We start from the raw sequence: 22,198 nt of genomic DNA on the forward strand, positions 1-22,198 counted from the left end.
AGCAAATCAAATTGTATCTTCTAATTATGCCACATGTTAAATAAACTCTAGGGATGAGTAAGAATCAAATGCAAAATCTTAAACTATTATATAAAAAGGAAAAGGAAGAAGAGAAAAAATAATTGTTAATGGTCAATTTTAGTTTAGAAAATAAATTCTAGACAAAAAGACATGAAGGAGATCACATAAAAATAAAGAAATATGTATAGCAAATAAAATGTTTATAAAGGATAATCTGAGAAATAGTAAGACTATGAACACAAGAGAAAATATATGCCAAAAGACTTGTAACATTTTAATGTCTTTTCTCTGTAAATAGTAGTACGAATTATATTTTTCCTTTAAGACTTAAAGGAAAAAATGAACAAATAATAGATACAAGTAAAAAGGACCAATAAACAGATAAAAAGTTATACATTCACTAATATTAAATATTAAAAATATTTCAATAAACCAAAACAGTATCTTTATTGAATGTTTTAAACTATTTTTATTGAGTATTTACTAAGATATACTGTTCTATAGTCTATAATACATAACATAATATACTTTCAAGAATAAAAAGAATCTTAATTATATTTCAGGTTACAATAGACCTAAACCTACTCTGTTAAACGTGTTATAATTCATTGTTAATTATTCCTCAAAATATATATTTCCCTCTGTGTACATTTTTTCTCATTACATTTTTATGCCCAATCATGGAATCTTCTCTAAATCAAACTTCATTACTTTAAATATGTGTTACAGCAATTACTTTACTTCTGGTCTCTCTCCTTTGAAATAATCTACATGTATCTGTCAGGTCAGTGTGCTGAGTACATTATCAATTCAATTCTCTGCAAGAAAAATTCAAATGTTTCAAATACTATATAGGATCAAATATAACATCTTTTAACTAGACAACATTCATCAAACAGAATTTTTAAAATATATTTTGACATTTAATTTTACTATTATGTTGATTTATTGAAACATGAATGATACTTTCTGAAACAATTCCATGAAAGTAATGACAGTTGGATTTAACAGTTACCGAGTTTCTGCTGATTTGCTCCTGCTCTTGAATTTGGATTTAGATTTGTCAGCTCATTTTGAAATTCCATTCATACATCTTCTAATAAACACTGCCTAATGATTTGATGAGCATTTAATATGAAAATATGTTTTTCTTGTTCTGTATTCCTTATGTATGGAAACATTTTTAAAATTAAAATCAACTTGCTGAAGAGGATAAAGTTTGTTTAAAATCACTATAATTTTTCATAATTTTTTTCAGGACATTTATCACCTCCTTATTTCTCAAGCTATAGATAAAAGGGTTTAATAATGGAATTACTATTGTATAAAATATTGCCACCGGTATATCTTTATCCCCTTCTTCAAATGGTCGAATGTACATGAGAAGACAAATGTAGAATATTGAGACAGAGAGAAAGTGGGAGGCACAGGTAGACAAGGCTTTACCTCTTCCTTTCTTGGATTTCATTTTGAAAATAGTGAAAAGGATGAAGAGATAAGAGATCAAGACAGTGGCAATGGTAAAGATTTGAATTGGCATTGAAAAAATATATATCATTAATTCATTGATGTAAGGGTCAGTACAAGAGAGTCTGTACAATGGAAGAATATCACAAAAAAAATGGTCAATTTGATTAGACCTACAGAAGGTTAGCCTTAACAGAAGCCCTACATGAATCATGGAATGCAGGTTACTAGCTATGAAGGTCCCTACAGTCATCTGAATGCAGAGTTTCTTGGACATCATTGTGTGGTACTGCAGTGGGTGGCAAATGGCCACATAGCGATCATAAGCCATCGCTGCCAGGAGAAAGCAATCTGCAGTTTCAGCAAGGCAGAGAAAGTAAAACTGTGCCATACATTCATAGAGGGAAATCCTTCTGTCCTTAGAAAAGAGGTTCTCCAACATCAAAATCCTGTGAGAATAAACTCAACTGTCCAGGAGTGATTTTCCTTAGCCATTCCTGGTGTCTCTGGTTAAAAGAAATTGTAAAGAAATTCAGTTGAGATGCTAAAACAATGTGTCTAATTCTACTCCTCTGAACTCTCCATGCACTCACAGAAAGACCCTCCTCAAAAAATCCTATAGCATCACTTTAAAATGAGCACATTCACAGTGAGTCAAGTCATGTTAGAGGAAACGAATCATAGTTTCTGTACTGTGATTGTCAGGGACTGTCTGAAAATGTTGTGTGAATGCCCAGGATGGAAAAGTTTTTTCTGCATGAATTACTTTATTCCAATAAAGAAACCTGTGGCCAGTATATATATTGTGCCTTTTCCAAAATTAAAAGACATTTTCTTATGATATCTTTTCTTTGTGAGGGAAATAAAAACAAATTTTGAACATTCTCCATGATATTTATGCGATGTGTAAAAGTAACATGCTCTTTAGAGATTCTAAATCTCTAATTTTTAAAATACCACAGAATCACATTAAATTTGAAATGCTTTCTATATATTAATACCCCTCCCAGGTAAAATGCATTTAAATTTTTTTCATTTTCTTTTATACATTCAATCACGTTATTTAGCTTAAAAAGCGAATATTCTAACATGTGAACATTTCTCCCTAGTCCAGTTGATAAAACTACAAAATTATCTTCAACAGATGATACCATATTTCTTTGTCCATTAATGCTTTGCCTCTCTATTTCTCTTCTAAATGTCCTTCCTCAGACTTTACTGGAAGTTCTGTGATACTCTCTGTGAGGCTGACCCATAAGAAAAGGTTTCCAGTGAGATTTAGGGACAAAGTCTCTACTCACAGCCTGCTTATTCTTCACAATAAATACACAGCTCTCTTACATTCTCTCAATTGTCTTCTCCTTAAAGTAATGTCTTCATTTTTGGAGAATCCTGTGGAAGTTCCTCATTAATATGATTAAGATGATAAGCTCCTTATCTGCTCTTAATTTGCTATAAACTTGTTGGGGTTCAATGATTACCCAACTTTATGATATCAGTGTATTACAATGTCACAATATTTCAGGTGTAGAAACTATGGGTTTTAAAAGAATGAGAAAAGATACACACTGATACAGAGTATCTCCACTCAAATATATGGAATGGCTGTATTCTATGGCAGAAGTTGAAAGATCTGAAAATATGGTAGTAGAGGAGTAGAGATTCAAAAAGTGTAATGACAGAGTGGGTGGTGGAGTGTGGGTAAGAGGGTTAAAGGGAAGAAACATTTCACAGACAAACATATGTAAAATTCTTTGTTGAAAATATGTTCTGTATTTCTTGCTTCATGAAAATAAAAAGTAAGTTTAAAAAGACTTATTTTTTTCCAGAAATTGCTAGAACAATATTCGACCTCACTAAACTTCAGATAGACCATTTTAGAAAAGAACCTATAATAGTTATTCAAATACATTGGTAAAAATAAGGGTTATTTTGGTAGTTTTTTCCTTTCTTGACTTTATCAAACTTAATATAGTGTTTTTTAATTCACTGATGTAATTTGATGAAGTTGTCTGGAGTTTTGTAATAGAGACTGATAATCAATTGAATAGAATAAATTGTCCTTTGTCCTTTATGTTTTAGCTCTATGATACTATAAAATATTCCTTAATAATTATACTATTAAAATGTTTTTTAAATATAAAAATATTGATTTTATTATTATTTTAGTAACACCTAGTGGTAAATCAATTGAAAACACATAACATGTGGAGTCTGGAATAAAAGTTTAGCTTTAAATAATTTTTATTTACATAGAAGTTATATGAGAATACAAGAGATGAAACTCATTTTCTTTTCCCCACTGTGAAACATAATTATTCAACTAAATCAGCAATCAATTTATTATACAAACCAGAATTATTACACAAAATACTTTATAGCCTTACCTGTTTATTTGCTGGTAAGACTATGTATCTTGAACACAGAAGAGGTCAGAAGTATCCACTTGCGATGTCTCATTATAGTTTTCACAATGCCTTTAATTTAGAAACAAAATGAGAAAATAAATGTGTAAAATGTAACAGCAATACTGAAGTATTTTAGAGAAATAGCTATTTCTGTCATTTTCTGCTAAGATATAAATAAATCAGAAATCAGACCTCATCTGTCATGTATAAGGACATATTTTGTAGTAGCAGATTAGCCACTTAATGTTATTAGTTTTTAAGGAATTTAAGAAGAACTGTGAACTTTATAACATTTAGCAATAAGTTATGTAAATCTAGAGCACTTCTGGACCAATAGGTCATGACAATAATGTTAGCCTCAGGGCAAAGTTGCAGTCTTCTACTGATTCTAAAGGGATTTCCTTGGCATTGCCATCAGGGTGTATCTGCAGAGACTCCTAACCTGCGAGGTGTGGTTCCCAAAACACCAGTAAAGCAAACAGCATTAATTAAGGGTAGACACATTTGAGATTCTGAGGTTAAACCAAATTGCCATAACTAAAGCTGACTTATGATCATCTTAAGTTTTCACCTGTTTGTGTTCTCATGCACATTCTCTCTGTCTCTTAAATCTTGTTTGCTGAAAATTATAATGAAGGGGAAAATAATTCATATTGGTCACTGGAAGTGGAAGTTAAACAAAGATTTAAGAGTAATCTGAATTTGTGAAAAGACAAAACATGTGGTGTAAACAATCAAGGTTGCATTCCTTTCTACCATTCTCTTAATTCAACTTGACAAAATTCTATAGCTTCATGTCTCTAAAACAATTCTGAAATTGGGTTATGTGGTTTCACTTGTCATAACTGAATGTAAAACAAACAAGCAAACAAAAACAGGAAAAACACCTTCGTGCCAGCAGGTGGTATGATAGTTAAGACCTGGACTCTCACATGGCTAAATGTTTCAAGTCCCAGAGCTGGTGGCTTGAAACTCACGCCAGATGCATATGTGTGCATCCCGAAAATCCTTTGAGGAGAATAGAGAAGGGATTGCAGTATGACCAACCCCTCTGTCAGTGATTTCTAGCTTTTCCTGTCTCTGGTGAGCACACATGCCCTATGGAAAAAACTTAAAAAAAAAAAAAAAAGCTTTTATGAGGTACAATAGAGACACAAAAGGTTGTATGTGTTTAGTGTTTACAACATGATGAATTTAAAGACAAGTGCACAGCACTGAAACCATCACTATAGTCAATGTAATGATCACAAGAAAACTTTTAAATTAGTCTCATCCTTTCTCTGGTAGAGGTATTAGAAATATTTTTTGGCTTCTTATCACTCTTGAAACCAAGTCTTTATTCTTTACCTTGGAATTCTACATCTATGAATTTATTTTCTACAATTTATGTTTTGTTTGTTGTTAACACTTTACAGTAGATTTTAAAAATTATTATTTATTATTATTATACATTCAATTGCTATACATTATTTAGATTGTAAAGATTTTTTTCCCAAACATAATGTAAACCACACACATATATCATGAGTTGAGACTGCTATACACAACATCATCAACAGGCAGCAAAACATATCTGTGTCCTAGAAATGTCTTACTTGTCCATTTTTTCCCAAATTTACCTTCTTGCACTCTTCCCCTCTCCCACTCTCCTTCCATTTTGGCCCCCGTGTCCATAAAAAATTTCAATGCCATTATATTCTCCAGTCTTTCAGTCTTTACTACAGGGTCTAGACCTTCAGTATACATTAAGTGGAGACATACAATGTCTCTGTTTCTTAACCTAACTTTCTTCACTCAGAAATAAATCTTCGGGAACCAGCAGTTAGCGTAATGGCTATGTCGCTGGACTCCCACGTAGTCGACCGCGGTTCATGTCCCGGACCCGGTGGCTTAAAACTCACGCCGGGCGCGTGTGCGTGCGTGCCCAAGATCCCGAGAGGAGAATGGAGGAGAAGGGATTGCGGCGTGACCATCCCCCCTGGGGGGTGATTTCTCGCTTTCTGTCTCTATGTCTCTCTCTGTCTGTCTGGCGAGCGCACGCGCCCTACAGTGAAAATCTCTCCAAAAAAAAAAAAAAGAAAAAAAAAAGAAATAAATCTTCCATGTTCATCCACTATCTATCAAATACCAGGGTCTTGTTTTTTTATGACCAAATGGTATTTTAGGAAGTATATGTGTCACACTTTTTCAATCTATTTATCTGTTTGTAGACATTTGGATTGGTTCCATGTCTTAGCAATTTTGAATAACGTCACAGTAAATACAGTTGTGCAAGTACTTTATCAACTGATCGTACTCCTGTCCTGTAAGTTGGTACTCAGGAGTGGAATTGCAGAATCATATGGTAGTTCTATGTGAAGTCTTTGAGGAACCTCCATATTGTTCTCCACAGTGGCTAGACCAATTTACATTTCCACCAACAATGTAGGAGAGTTCCCCTTTCATCACATCCCCACCAACACTTATCATTTTTTTCTTCTTTAATCTTCGCCATTCTGACTGAGGTTAGGTAGTATCTCATAATTTTGATCTGTATCTCCCTTATGATGAGGGATGTTGAGCATTTTTTTCCTATGCTTTTTGGCTGTTCATATATCTTCCTTAGAGAATTGTTTATTCAGGTCATTTTCCCATCTTTTAATTGGGTTAATAATTTTCTTTAGAGTAAACCACTTAAGTTCCCTGTGTATTCTGGTTATCAGACATAGTCAACAAAAATTTTCTCCCATTCTGTGGGTTTTTGATTCTTACTAATTACTGTGTTCTTTGCTGTGAGGAAACTTCTTAATCTGATGTAATCCCACCTGTTTATTTTGGGGATTATTGCCTGTGCTTTAGGGTCTTACTTAAAAAGTCTTTGCCTACCCCAATGTCTCCCAGAATTTCCCATGTTTTCCACCAGTAGTTTTATAGTTTGCAGTCTTATGTTTAGATCTTATATCCACTTTGTGTTGATTTTTGTTAATGGTGACAGATAGGGGCTCAGATTCATCTTCTGGAAGGTCGATATCCAGTTTTTCCAGCACCACTTGCTAAAGAGGTTTTCCTTTTCCCACTGAATTGACTGATACCCTTTGTCAAAGATCACTTGACTGTATGTTTTTGAGTTTATTTCTGGAGTCTCTATTGCTTTGGTCCTCATGTCTGTTTTTGTGCCAATACCATGCTATTTTGATGACCACAGTTTTGTAATATATATTGGGGTCAAGAAGTGAGAGGCCACACATTACACTCTTTTTGTGTGGGATTAATTTGGGAATACAGATTCTTATATGATTGCAGGAAAATTCTATAATCATTTTATCTAGATCTGTGAAGAATGTCTCTTGTAATTTTATACGGATTGCATTTAATATGTAGATCAATTTGGGTAGGATTACCATTTTTATTATATTAATTCTCCTAATCCAGGAACATGAGATGTCCTTTCAGTTTGTGTGTCACTTTTTATTTATGTTTTAAGATTTTCATAGTTTTTCTTATGGAGGTCTTTGACTTCCTTGTTTAGTTTTATTCCTAGGTATCTTATACTTTTTGTGGCTATGTTAAGTGGGATTACTTTCTTCAGTTCTGTTTTTGCTTCTTGTTTGTATATAGAAATGCTATAGATTTTTGTAGTTTTTGTTAATTTTGTTCCCTGCCACTTTACTGTATGCATTTATTACTTCAAGAAGTGTTTTCATGGATACTATTGCGTCTTCTGTTTATACGATCATATCATGTCATCCACAGACAGAGATAATCCAACTCTTCTTTCTTTATTGTAATGCCTTTTATTTCATTCTCTTGTCTGATAGCATTGGCTAGGACTTCCAGTAATATATAGAATAGGAGTGGAGAAACTGGGCAGCCTTGTCTTGTACAAGTTTTTAGCAGATCAGTTTTTAGCTTTTCCCCATTAGCTATAGTTTTTTGCTGAAAAATGATTCTCCTATTCTAATTTTACTGTGAGTCTTAATCATGAAGGAGTGTTGTATTTTGTCAAATTCTTTTTCTGCATTGATTGAAATGATCATATGCTTTTTTATCTTTCTTTGAGTATTACATATATGGTTTGGATATGTGGAACCACCCTTGCATTCCTGGAATAAAGCTTACTTGTCATGATGAATAATCTTTTTATATGCTTTGGGATACAGTTTGCAAGTATCTTATTGAGATAATTTTTGCATCTCTATTCATCAGAGATCTAGTTCTGTAGTTTCCTTTTTCTTGTCGTATCCTTGTCCATTTTAGGAATGAGGGTGATGGAGGCTTCAGAGAATGAGTTTCGAAGGGTCCTTCCTTTTGTATCTCTAGAAATAATTCTGAATAGAATGGCGGGTTACCTTTTCTTTAAAAGTTTTGTATAATTCATCAGTGAAGCCATTGGGACCTGGACTTTTCTTTGTTAGGAGATTATCTATTACTGATTCAATCTCATTGCTTGTTTTGGGTCTATTCAGGCCTTCTATGTCCTCCTCAGTCAATCTTGGTAGATTATATGTGTCCAGGAATTTGTCCATCTCATTCAGGTTTTTTTGTTAGTTGGTGTGTATATATATATATATATATTTTTTTTTGAGAGGTTTTCGCTATAGTGCGTGTGCGCTCGCCAGACAGACAGAGAGAGACATAGAGACAGAAAGCAAGAAATCACCCCCCCAGGGGGGATGGTCATGCTGCAATTCCTTCTCCTCCATTCTGCTCTCGGGATCTTGGGCACACACGCACACGCACCCGGCGTGAGTTCTAAGCCACCGGGTCCGGGACACGAACCGTGGTCAACTACGTGGGAGTCCAGCAACATAGCCATTACGCTAACTGCTGGTTCCCAGTTGGCGTATATTTGCTCATAGTATTCTCTAATGTGATTTTGTATTTTATTTTGTCTGTTGCAATGTTGCCTGGTTCATTGAAAATTTATGTGGTTCCTTTCTCTCTTCTTCTTAATTAGTCTAGATAACGGTGTGTCAATCTTGTTTATCTTTTTGAAGAACCAGAATTTGCTTTCATTTATTTTCTGTTTAGTTGTTTATTTTCTATTTCATTTATTTCTGCTTGCATCTTTATTATTTCTTTTCTCTTGGGATATTTGGTTCTGTTTTTCCAATTTCCTGAGGCATGATGTTAGGTTTTTCATTTGTCACCTTTCTATTTTTTTCTTATGCTCACTAATTGCTATGAACTTCCCTCTTATGACTGCTTTTGCAGTGTCCCAAAGATTATGGAAACTTGTGTCCTCATTATCATTTATTTCCATGAATCTTTTGATTTCAGTCTTAGTCTCTTCAGTAGTCATAGAGGTATTGAGAAGTAGGTTATTTACTTTCCATATATTTGTGTATTTTTGAGAGTTTTTCCTGAGATTAATATCAATTGTTACCATGGTCAGAGAAGTTGATGGATATAGTTTCTATGCTTTTCAATCTGTAAAGGCTTGTTTTGTTTCCTATCATGTGGCCAGTCTTCAAGAAGGTACCATGTGGGGCTGGAAAAAATGTCTATTTTGTGGTTTCTGGGTGGAAAGTTTTATAGATGTCTGTCAAGTCCTTCTAATATATGGTATCATTTAGGTCTTGAATCTCTTTGCTTATTTTTTATCACATTCATCTGTTTAAAGGAGATAACATTGTGTTGATATCTCCAGCAATTAGTGTGTTATAGTCTATCTCTCCTTTTAGATCTAGCAGTCTTTCTTTTACATATTTGGGTACTCCTGAGTTGGGTGCATAGATATTTATAAATGTTATATCTTCTTGATTTATTATCCCTTTTACTAATATTTAATGCCCTTTGTCTCTTCTTATGGTTTTTGTCTTAAAGCCTATTTTGTCTGAAGTCAGTATAATGAGTCCTGCTCTGTTTTGGTTTCCATTTGCATGGAGTGCCTTTTTCCAGCTCTTCACTTTTCTTTTCTTTCTTTTTTTTTTTTTTTTTTTTTTTTTTGGGTATTTGCTATGGGGCACATGTGCTTGCCAGAAAGACAGAGAGAGACAGAAAGCAAGAAATCACCCCCCAGGGTGAATAGCCATGCCACAGTTCCTTCTCCTTTAGTCTCCTCTCAGGATCTTAGACATGCATGTATACATGCCTGGCATGAGTTTAAGCCACTGAGTCTGGGATCAAACCATAGTTTACTACATGAGAGTCCAGCGACATAACCATTACGCCAATTACTGGTCCCCCAGCCCTTCACTTTTAATCTATGTATATCTTTATCCATGAGATTGGTTTCTTGTAGGTAGCAGATGAGAGGTTTCTGATATTTACTCCATTCAGATAGTCCGTATCTCTTGATCAGTGAATTTAATTCATTAACATTCAACCTTATTATCAGTATTTGCAGACTTGTCTATACCATTAAGTTGTTCATATTCTTGGTTAATTTTGTTCTGTTATTGCTGTTGGTCTGTCTTTATTTTTCTTGGTATAGTTCTCCTTTCAGAATTTCTTGAAAGATTGGTCTGGAGTTAGTAAATTCTTTCAGGGTTTGTTTATCCAAGAATGTTTTAATCTTTTTTTTCTCCCCATATGAAGGATAATATTGCTCTGTATAGTATTTTTGGTTGAAATTGTTCTTCATTTAACACTTTGAGTATATTTCCCCATTCTTTCCTTGCTTGCATTGTATCTGATGAGAAGTCTGGTGTTATCCTGATGGGATAACCTTTGTAAGTGACTTTGACATTTCTCTCTTGAAACTCTTAATATCTTGTCTGTCTGTGGTTTTGGCTAATCTGTCTATGATGTGCCATAGAGATTTTCTTGGGTTCATTCTATTGTGGGTTCTTTGTTTTTTCTTGGGTCTGAATGTTTGAGTCCTTCTCTAGAATTGGAAATTTTTCTACCAGCATTTTGTGGAATTGATTATCAATGCCCTTAGTTTCTTCACCTTCTGTGATACCAATTATTTGGATATTGGGCATTTCATGGTATTACTCATATGTTATTCTTATTTTTTTGAGTTGTTTTCTAAATCTTTTTTATAAATTTTTTTAGGTCAGACATTTTGACTTCTAATTCCTAGATTTGTTTTCTGCATGGTAACCTGCCTTTTTTTTTTTTTTTTTTTTTTTTTTTGGTGGTTTTTTCTGTAGGGGGGGGGTGTTTTAACAGAGAGAGAGACATAGAGACAGAAAGCAAGAAATCACCCCCCAGGCTGGATAGTCACGCTGCAATCCCTTCTCCTCCATTCTCCTCTCGGGATCTTCGGCACACACACACGTGCCCGACGTGAGTTTTAAGCCACCGGGACCGGGACGTGAACCGCGGTCGACTACGTGGGAGTCCAGCGGCTTAGCCATTACGATAATTGCTGGTTCCCCTCTAACCTGCTTTTAATACTTTCATGGGAGGTTTGGATTTCCTGTATTATAGCCTTCATATCTAACTGTTCCATTCATTCTTTTTTATGGTGCCCAATTCTTCTTTCATATTGTGGAAGGATTTACTCATCTCTTGGAGCTCAATGTCTCTTTTTCTCTTGTTATCTCATACGGTTTTATTTCCATAAATATTCTAAATTCTTTTTCTGACATTCAGGTAATATCCTCTAATTATTCCATACTTGGAGACAATTTATAATGTTCTCTTGCTGGAGAAGTATTACTCGATTCTCTCATTCTTGAGGTTTTTCTCTGATTTTTATGCATTTGGGAACACATTCACTTTTGGCTAATCTTTTTTTTTTTTTTTTTGGAGAGGTTTTTGCGATAGGGCGCGTGCGCTCGCCAGACAGACAGAGAGAGACAGAGAGATAGAAAGCGAGAAATCACCCCCCAGAGGGGATGGCCACACCACAATCCCTTCTCCTCCATTCTCTCCTCGGGATCTTGGGCACACATGCGCACGCGCCCAGCGTGAGTTTAAGCCACCGGGTCCGGGACTCGAACCGCGGTTGACTATGTGGGAGTCCAGTGACATAGCCATTACGCTAACTGTTGGTTCCACTTTTGGCTAATCTGTTGGAGAATAATACTAACTGTGAACTTGTGTTATTTCTCTTTGCTATGAAATAATTCAGTGCTATTTTCTCCCTTTTCTACTGTGTCCTTCAGTGTGATAATCGTAGGAGGAGTTTTGAAATCAGATTTACGAAGCAGAGTTCACTTTTTACAGCCAGTATAGTAAGATGTATGGTATTCTCTAAATCTCACACTATTCAGATGTTTAGCTACTATGCACCTAGAATTCTCTACGCTGTGGTTAAGGGGTGAACAGTAAAATAAGAAAGAAAAGTAAAAGAAAAAGAAATTAGGAAACAGAAAAAGGAAGAAAAAACAAAGAAAAGGACAGAAATAGGGAGAAAAAGCAAAGAAAAGGACAGAAAGAACTACAACAAAAGGAAGAGAAATAAGAAGAAAACACATCACAGAGAATAAAACTGAGTTAAAAATTCTACCATTCATCTTTAAGACTCTGTTTCTAAACACGTATCACTTACATTTTCATTCTTTGGTGTATTAGAGCTCAATCTTAATTCAGAATATTTACTTAGAATCTTGAGCTCAATCTTAATTCAGAATATTTACTTAGAATCTGCTTCTCATCTGAAATGCCCTCTTTGACTTATTCCTCTCACTATATCCCACTAATCTTTATAGGAGATCTGATTCCTACCACAAAAGCACCTTTAACTTTCTAGTCTGCAAAACAACCACCGTCATTATGAAACAAAGATGGTAAATCATGATTTACTCAGATGTTCATCTAGCTGTACTTTATGTGCAAATCTTGTTTATTCTCAGATGGATTAGCTTTCTTTTTGGCTTTCTGTGTTTTAAACCTCTTGTACTCCCTGATAATGTAGGCCTTTAATGAATGCTTGTTGAGTTGGGTGCAGAAACTGTGATGACATTAAACTAAACATTTACAGAGGGATTAAAATAGGTCACTGAGACAGTGGTTAAAGAGTGTCCCATGGTAGGAATGGGAGTGGGAGGGGAGTTGCCTCAGTACATAAGAAATAATCCTGTTTTCAGGGAACTCCAAATATAGAGCAAGCCACTCAAACAACTATAGAAAGTGCAGCTCTTAAAAACAGAAATAAAAGCAAAGTGTATGGGACACAAAGAAGGATTTAACTTGGAAGACCAGGTGAGAACATTCTAAAAAATATTTTATGTGATTTGAAAGATAAATTCAAATTCAAGAGGCAGAAAATATGTGGCAAAACATTATGAGCTAAAGGAAGAGAATGATGAAAGGTGGAAGAATTTATATTTGAAAGCACAAAGCATGTTTTGAAATGGATAATAAACAGGGGTAGTCAGAGCCTAGACACATGTAGGAATGAGCAGAGGAGTTGGGAGGTTCCTGTTGTTACTGGTTCTGTTTCTGACTCTACATTTCACCACTACTACTCTCTCATCAAAATTACGACTCATCTTCTAACACCAAACCTAAAGTGTTTTTGTCAGTTATTATCTTAATTAACTATACAATTTGAACTTATTGACGATGCTCTGCTATTCCCTTCTCAGGCTTCTCTGATAACACTTTTTATACCTACATCTTTGGCTATTCCTCCTTCATATTTTCTATTAGCTATCCTCTTTCTCCCTTCCTCATAAACATAATCATTAGACTAGAAAAGGGTATCCTCGAGTACATTTACAAAATTATGGCACTTTTCTTTTTAAGTGTTTTTTTTCTTTTCTTCCATAGAGTGCATACACTCACAAGAGAGAAACAAAGAGAGGGAAAGTGAGAAATTATCCCCAAGGGGATGGCCATGCAAAAATCCCTTCTCCTCTATTCTCCTTTTGGGATTTTAGCACACACACATAGGCACCCAGTGTGATTATCAAGCCACTGGATCCAGGATTGAAACTGTCCTTGACCATGTCAGACTCCAGCTCCTCAACCACCAGGCAATCTGTGGGCATCAGGCACTTTGTTTTGAATACTAGCAACTAATTTATAAAAGATTTTCCTGATATTTAGGTAGTAAATTGCCATTTTCACTGAAGTTTATCATTCACAAACTTTCACTTGATTTTTTACATTCAATAGAATTGTTTAACAAATAAAATTTTATATTTTGAAGAAGTTCAATTTACTTTTTTAATATTTTCATGATTTTATGTAATATTTGCAAAGGATTTTAAGACACTTCTCTGTTGCTCACTAACTGAATATTGAAATTGGGTGATTTATAAGAATAGAGGTTTATGTAGCTCATGGTTTGGAGGTCCAAGGTCAAAGGACCATGGTTAGTGAGCGTCCTTTTGTCAGTGGGGACTCTGTATATTCCTAAGCATCACAGGGTCTTACATGAAAGAACTTTCAAGTCTGTGTTTGTTTTTCTAATTTCCTCACTGCATTCACCTAGTAGTATTCAATCATAGAGTGTCCCACCCTGTTGATCTTCCTTTTTCAGTAATTAAACAATGTTAATATGTTTTATACATAAACATTATACATAAATGTGTATTTCATACAGTGAATGCATAAACATCTATACATGATTATTGAATACACACTGTATTTAACTTTATAAAAGCTACTCTTTGTTTTGTAAAATTAAAAAAAGTTTAGATACTCAATCACTGTATATCATTACAGCTTAAAAAATAAATTCCCCAGCGTGCATATTCTGTGTATTAGTCAAGTTAAAGATATGATTATATATGTTATCATCAAAAGAATTTTTTGTGTTCCTTAAATGTTTAGTTTTTTTGGGACCAGCAGTTAGCGTAATGGCTATGTCGCTGGACTCCCACGTAGTCGACCGCGGTCTGCATCCGAGACCCAGCGGCTTAAACTCAAACCAGGCACGTGTGCGTGCGTACCTGCCAAAAATCCCGAAAGGAGAATGGAGGAGAAGGGATTGCAGCGTGGCCATTCTCCCTGGGGGATGATTTCTTGCTTTCTATCTCTCTGTCTCTCTCTGTCTTTCTGGCGAGCGCACACGCCCTATAACGAAAACCTATCCAAAAAAAAAAAAAAATTGTTTAGCTTTTTCCTTTTTCCCCTTGATTCCCTTCCTATGACTGTTGATTGTCATCCTAATCACCTAATAACAGTCCTCAAATCTCCCTTTTTTGTTTTTTAGAAGTTTTTGCCTTAGGGCCTGAGTGCTCAATGGAGAGAAAGAGATAGTGAAAGTGAGACATGACCCTTCAGGGGGATAACCACTCAGCAATCCCTTTTCCTGCTGGGATATCAGCCATGCATGCATACTTTCCCATTATGATCTTCAATTCACCAGGTCTGGAACTCGAACCATGGTCTGCCATGTGGAGTCCAGCAACTCAACTCCTATACCATGTGCTGGTTCCAAAGTTCATCTTTTAATTCCATAACTGTATTAAGTTTTCACAGACTTAATCCCATTATACTCAAATTTTATTACATGAATTTCAGGGGTACACATTCAAACCATAACATTAATATCACAATAATATTCTCCCATGTATCTTCTAGAAGTGTAATAGTTTGGGAACTTATATTAAGTCCTTGATCCATTTTGAATTTTTTTTCATGATGTAGTACATTTTGAGATGAACTTTTCCCAGCTTAATATCAAGTACTGAATATCCCTGTAGTATTTGTTGGAATATACATATTTTTCTCTATTGAGTTACCTTGGCACCTTTGTTGATAATCAGTAAGAACATAGGTTTATTTTGAGAATGTAGCTGTATAGCTAGTTCTTCCAGAAAATTCATGACAAGTTCATGTTGTGAAAAAAACCTATATATGTGTTTCAAAATGTTTTTGCACCAAAATAAACTCATACTAATCTCTTACAACAGGAATAAACAAGATCTAGCTTGAGGTGTTAAAAAGGATAAACATCAGTTTTTAAAAAGTTGCTGCCAAAGCAACACAAATTCTGCTAAAATTGAAACAAGAGCTAACATCAAATTTATGATAAAGCTTGGATGGAGAATAGTGAAATCATTGATCTTTCATGAAAAGTTTATGGGGACAATTCCCCCAAAATCAGCAAGTTACAACTGGATAACTTGTTTTAACAAGGGACAAGATTAAAAATAATAATAATAATAAATAAATAAATAAGGACAAGATGATGTTGAAGATGATACCCATGGTAGCAAATAATCCATATCATTAATCAGGAAAAACTAATCTAGTTCACACCATAATTGAAGATAACCAATGATCAGCAGCAGAAATAATAACCAACACCATGGAGAAACTTAGCAAACTACCTCAATCAGGTGTTCAAGATCAACCTCAAGAGTTTATAGTCATAACATGATTTTGTTTGCGTTTGACACAATGTAATTTAAAGGACATTTACCTCTGTGGTCTTCTTCCCCCAAGCCCTAACCTCAGTGTGATAAGAAAAACAACAGAAAAATTCAGACTAACGGGTATTCTACTAAAAATAAACTGTTACTCCTCAAAATGTTCAAGGTTATGAAAAACCAGGAATGGGTTAAAAATATTTATAGCTGGGACCAGCAGTTAGCATAATGACTGTGTCACTGGACTCCCATGTAGTCAACCACGGTTCACATCCTGGACCCGGGGGCTTAAAACTCATGCCAGGCACATGTGTGTGTGCCTGCCTAAGATCCTAAGAAGAGAATGGAGGAAATAGCTAAGAATAGCTTAATGAAAAATGATTAATAAACACGATACTGGTCTGGAACAGAAAATATTTGGTAAAACATATAAAATCCAGTAAAATATGGACTTTATACTAATGCATTATGTATTAACTCATTAATAATAAGAAATGTATCTTTCTTCTGGGGGTGGGGGAGATTTTTGCTAAAGGGTGCCTGTGCTCCCTGAAAAAACAGCTAGAGACAGAGAGACTGAAAGAGATGAATTACACCCTAGGGGAGATGGCCACATTGCAATCCCTTCTCCATTCTCCTCTTGTGATCTTGGGCACTCATATATACACCCCTGGCATGAGTTTAAGCTGCTGAGACTAGGACTCAAACTGCGGTCAACTACATGGGAGTTCAGTGACGTAACCATTACTCCATCTGCTGGTACCTATAACAAATGTATCTTACTAACATAGGATGTTACTTTTATAGGGCAATAAGTACGGCACATATAGGAATTTTCAGTATTATCTTAGTAAGTTCCTAGGTAATAAAAGATGTTCTATTTTTTTCCTTAGGCTTTTGTCATAGGGTACATAAACTTGCTGGAGAGAGAAAGAGACAGAAAGTGAGAAATCACGCCCCCACTACAGGGGGATAGCCATGCTGTCATTTCGTCCCCTCCATTCTGCTTCTGGGATTTGGGGCACACTTGCACATGTACACAACATGATTTTCAGGCTGATAGGTCCAATAATTGTTCTATTGTTGGTCATGTGGAAATCAAGTGTCTTAACCACCATGTCCCCTGCTGTCCCTAAAATGTTCTAAAAATTTTAAGAAGTAGATGAAAAGAAACATCCTTTCAGGGAAATGTCTTTGAATAAAGCCAGGTACTAACTGCAGAAAAAATCACCATGATTCTTCCAGTAAACAGAATAACTTATTCTAATGATTACCGATTGATGTCAAAATCATTGAAGAAAAATTATTAGGCAGCAATATCATTGTATTACCCCATTGTTGAGATTTTAATGAGTAAAGAGACACGTTATGTTTCCTTTGAAAGATCTGATGGACATTGCCTTGACCCAGTTACCAGAATTAGCATCACAAGTAACAAGACAATCTGATGTTATGAGTCTCCCATGATGAATAAGAAATGCATAGTACATGTGTTGCCAAAGTTGGATTTAGTCAATAGAAAGCAAGAAAAATACAAATTAGGGATATTTTATAAGATTAATGACCAAACACATTAAAATTTAAACATCATAAAAGAAAAAAAATGCAAGAGTATTCATCTATATTGAAGGAGACTAAAATATATTAACTGAAACTAAATTGTGACCTTTAATTGAATCTTTGTTAAGTAAGAAATTGCTACAGGGAACAATTTTGGGCCTACTGAGAAAAAGTTGAACAGAAACTGTGTATTAGTTGATATTAAGTTTCTTGGCAATAGTAATGATAACATGACTATATAGACAATGTTTTTTTTGGATTGTGTTAAAGTGTGTGTTAATTTTTAATTTTTTCTTTTTCTTTTTCTTTTTCTTTTATGCATTCAGTCATGCTACCCAGCTTACAAAGTGAATATTCCAACATGTGTACATTTCTCACCAGTCCAGTTCACCATACTAGAAAATTATCTTCTTCTACTCCTTTACCCGCCCCGTTTCCACACTCTATCTGGTGTTCACAACCATTTACTTAGTTTCTATAGCCTTCAATCATTGAGTTTCAGCCATAGAGTGCAGACACTCAGTGTATATTAAGTGGAGACATACAGTGTCTCTCCTTCATCTCCTGGCTTGCTTCACTCAGCAGTAAATCTTCCATATTCATCCACTTTCTGTCAAAAGCCAAGGTCTTGTTGTATTTTATGGCTGAGCAGTATTCCATAGTGTATATGTGTCAGCATTTCAATTTATTCATCTGCTCATGGGCATTTGGGTTGGTTCCATGTCTTAGCAATTGTGAATAATGCCACAATAAACTTCTATGTGCAAGCACTTGTCTGATTAAGAATTCTTCTGTCCTTTGGGTAGATACCAAGAAGTGGTATTGCTGGATCAAATGATAATTCTATTTCTAGGTTTTTAAGGAATCTCCAGATTGTTCACCACAGTGGCTGGACCGATTTACATTCCCATCAGCAGTGTAGGAGAGATCCTCTTTCACTACACTTCTGCCAGCACTTATAATTTTCTGTATTTTTCATCTTAGTCATTCTGACTGGGATTAGTTTATCTCATTGTGGTTTTGATCTACATCTCCCTTACAATGAGGGATGATGAGCAATTTTTCATATGCCTTTTTGCTATTCGTATTTCTTTCTTAGAAAGTGTTTTTTTCAACTCATTCTCCCATCTTTTAATAGGGTTAATCATCTTTTTCTGGGGACAGCTGTTTGAGTTCCTTGTGTATTGTGGTTATCAATCCCTTATCTAACACATACTTTACAAAAATATTTTCCCATTCTAAGGGCTGTCGATTCACACTAATTACTGTGTCTTTTGCCATACAGGAACTTCTTAATCTGATATAATCCAGCTTGTCAACTTTTGGGATTATTGATTGTGCTTTTGGGGTCTTAGAGATTGTATTAAAGTATTTATGAACAAAGTGTCATGATGTCATTGACAGTGTAGATATGTATTACATGCATGTTAATATATTTGCGTTCATTGTTCATAACATAAAGAGATAGTCAGATAAATAAAATGTTAATAACATATTCTCCATCAACAGATATCTGGGATTCAGTTATGCGAAGGTCGGGGTTGGGTGATACAGAAAAACGTTACAAAATCCATGGTCCTATTAGAAAAGGGAAATTAAATCAATGAATAAAAATCTAACAACCAAAAATGTCCACTGAAATAGAAGGTGGATTCAAAGGGTATAATGTCTGTCTAATTCAGGCTTCTCAAATGATTTGATCTCTGGATTACTTAATACACTTAAAAAGTACTTAAGAACTTTTATTTATGTGGGTTATATCTATAAATATTTGCTATATTAGAAATGAAAATGAGATTTTAAAGAATATTTCTTAATCCATTTCAAAAGGAAAATAATAAACCTATTACATGTTAATTTACATAATTATATTAAAAATGAATTGAGGAACATCTTTTATAAATATACCAATGTGTCAGGTGCTGTGGAATGCTGGTAATATGAATTCAGTTATAGCATGGTTAGTACTTACAAGAAGAGGGAGTCTTTCTTTTTATTATCTAACAGTTGCAATTTTCTGTTTGTTTTCTTTGAAGTGTTGCTTCCATTTGTGCACTATTATCCTTTTTTAGTGTATTCCTTAGTTTTAACTCCTATTATGTAATGTATGATTTATTAAAGTTAGTTTCATTAGCTTCTAGTCTCTTTCCTTACAAAATCTTTCTAATCAATAGCCAGATAAGTTTTCTGAAAGATACAGTCACACGGCTAATGCTGTCAGGAAATACCCATGTCTGGGGCTTCTACATGAATTTGGATTCCTTAGAGTGTCCTTAAAGGTCCTCAGTAAACTGCCCCACTTACACCTTTACTTGCCTCACAGTTTGCTACCGTGTTGACCCTGGGCCATTCACTGTTCTCTCCCTCCTCCGCTCTCAGTGTCACACTTATTTCCAAAAGCAGACAGATGTTTTCACCTTTTCTACCTAGTTGGAAACACTGAAAAGAGTTGTGTCTTTTCTAATATTTGTGAGAATACTGATTGTTGAAGACAAAAAATGTTTGAAAAAAAGTCAACTCTGTAGCCACCTTCAGAGTTTTGTTTTATAACAAAAACTAATTAAATAATTAAATCTCTGCATTACCAAAGCTAAAATAACAAGTATGCCTTTATTTTTCTATGCAATATGTCAAAGTCTGAGATGTCTATTGAGGAAGAGGATAAAATATAATGCCTATTTGTTAGGTAGACATGAAAAGTCTAGTGCAGTGACTAGCAGACTGTAGATTGATGTAAATAATTTTTCTTTCTTTTTATTTTTTTTAAGTTTCTTTCTTCCATTACAAAGAGAAAGGCAGAAGGAAAGAGAAACACACACACAAAGAGAGGCCCAAGAGTGTCTTGATACTGCAATCTGTCCAGGCCTAAACTGATTTAGAACACAGGCCGGTTTGCTCAGTGAGGTTCCAGGACGAGGACCTAGAAGCTTTCCCTGTGCATCCAGTTGCACTATCAGAATGCCACACACTTGAACTGCGTGAATTTGTACTTAGAAGTGATAAATAAATGCCTTTGTTTACATATCAAGAATTTTCAATATTTCCTGCTTCATATAAGCTTGAACAGCAACTCTATCTTTCTATGAAATATATAAATATATCAGTAATACTCCTTGGAATAAGGATTAGAGCTGTTCATAATAATAAACAAGATAAGGAGTCATCCAAGGGCAAAAACAACTTGATTTAATCAATACATTCGGAAATTGCACAATTGTACATGAAGGACAAAAGAAGTCAAATTACATGAAAACTTTCAAATCCATAGGGATTTCAATATTAATAAACTCTCTTACATTAAGAAATAGATAAACCCCCTTGATATATATACCTAATTTCACAGAGCTTGAGACTGTAAGTGATTATCACTAAGGATGAAAATGGCCTTGACTGGAAAGTAAAATTCCAGCATGGACCCGTATTTGAACATACCCTCTTAATAAATTCAAAGAAAGTTCAGAATCAAGTGCAAGCATACGGTGTAATTCTGTCAGATAGTGAGGTTTAAGAGTGGAAAATTAGTTGAGAACCTAGAATATAAGTGAGTTTACATAGTTTTGTTTTGCGATTCAAGAAATTTGCAATAAATTTTAAACGGACACTGCCTTTACGTGTACTGACTTCTGTTCCTCGAGTTGGTTGCATTTGTTGAACAATGCAATTGCACTCTAGCAAAATTAGTTACTAGGGTGACTACACTCTGAATAAATTTGTGTCCCCCAAAATAATGATTTATTTCACTCATAGCAGCTTAGATTTGGAGTACACTTAAATAGATTATCTAATTTCTGGACTTATTTGGATAAATAAATTTATCTGAATTCATACATCATGTTTTGTATCTTTATATGCAAAGTTTTCACCTTCCACCTTTACAGTATGCCTTGATTTTGAAAAAGCTTTTGTCGAATTATAATCAAATTTCCACAGGAAACATTTGTTTTAATTTGTTACACCTTATTTCTTTGACATAATTCCCTTAATTACCTTTATTACTTCTTTATTCCTTAGACTATAAATAAAAGGATTTAATAAAGGAATTACTACAGTATAAAAAACAGCAACAGGTATATCCTTATTCCCTTCTTTAATTGAACTTGGTCTAATGTACATGAAGAGAAGAGAGCCATAGAATATTGAGACAGAGAGAAAGTGGGATGCACAGGTTGATAAGGCTTTACCACGTCCCTCTTTGGATTTCATTGTGAATATTGTGAAAAGGATGCAGAGATAAGAGATTACAACTACAGTAATAGTGGACATTTCAATTGACCCAGCAAAGATAAGTATCATCAATTCATTGATATAAGGGTCAACACAGGAGAGTCTGTATAATGGAAGAACGTCACAAAAAAAGTGATCGATTAGATGAGACCCACAGAAGGTTAACCTAAACAGAAATCCCACTTGAATAATAGAATGCAAGTTTCCAGCTATGTAGGCCCCTGTGATCATCTGAATGCAGAGTTTCTTGGACATCATGGTGTGGTACTGCAGTGGGTTGCAAATGGCCACATAGCGATCATAAGCCATCGCTGCCAG

The 22,198-nt window shown here is 34.7% G+C and overlaps 2 protein-coding genes across 2 annotated transcripts; both read right to left on the reverse strand.

Moving 5' to 3' along the window:
* Positions 1-1,216: 1,216 nt before the first annotated feature.
* LOC102486169 (olfactory receptor 5K4-like) lies at positions 1,217-1,930 on the reverse strand. The gene has a single exon (XM_006166658.1). The coding sequence runs from the start codon at positions 1,928-1,930 to the stop codon at positions 1,217-1,219; it is 714 nt and encodes a 237-aa protein (XP_006166720.1).
* Positions 1,931-21,613: 19,683 nt separating this feature from the next.
* LOC102486591 (olfactory receptor 5K3-like) lies at positions 21,614-22,195 on the reverse strand (the record flags this gene model as incomplete). Its single annotated transcript, XM_006166659.2, has 1 exon — positions 21,614-22,195. A coding segment is annotated over one exon (582 nt), but the record flags the coding sequence as incomplete, so codon positions are not given.
* Between the last annotated feature and the right edge of the window lie 3 nt (positions 22,196-22,198).

This window comes from Tupaia chinensis, unplaced genomic scaffold (genome assembly GCF_000334495.1).
Source record: "Tupaia chinensis unplaced genomic scaffold, TupChi_1.0 Scaffold144295_1, whole genome shotgun sequence".
NCBI classification, from domain to species: Eukaryota; Metazoa; Chordata; class Mammalia; order Scandentia; family Tupaiidae; genus Tupaia; species Tupaia belangeri.

Excerpts from the sequence above, each read along its gene's own strand:
- LOC102486169 (XM_006166658.1), bottom strand. The coding sequence starts at position 1,930 with ATGTTGGAGAACCTCTTTTCTAAGGACAGAAGGATTTCCCTCTATGAA.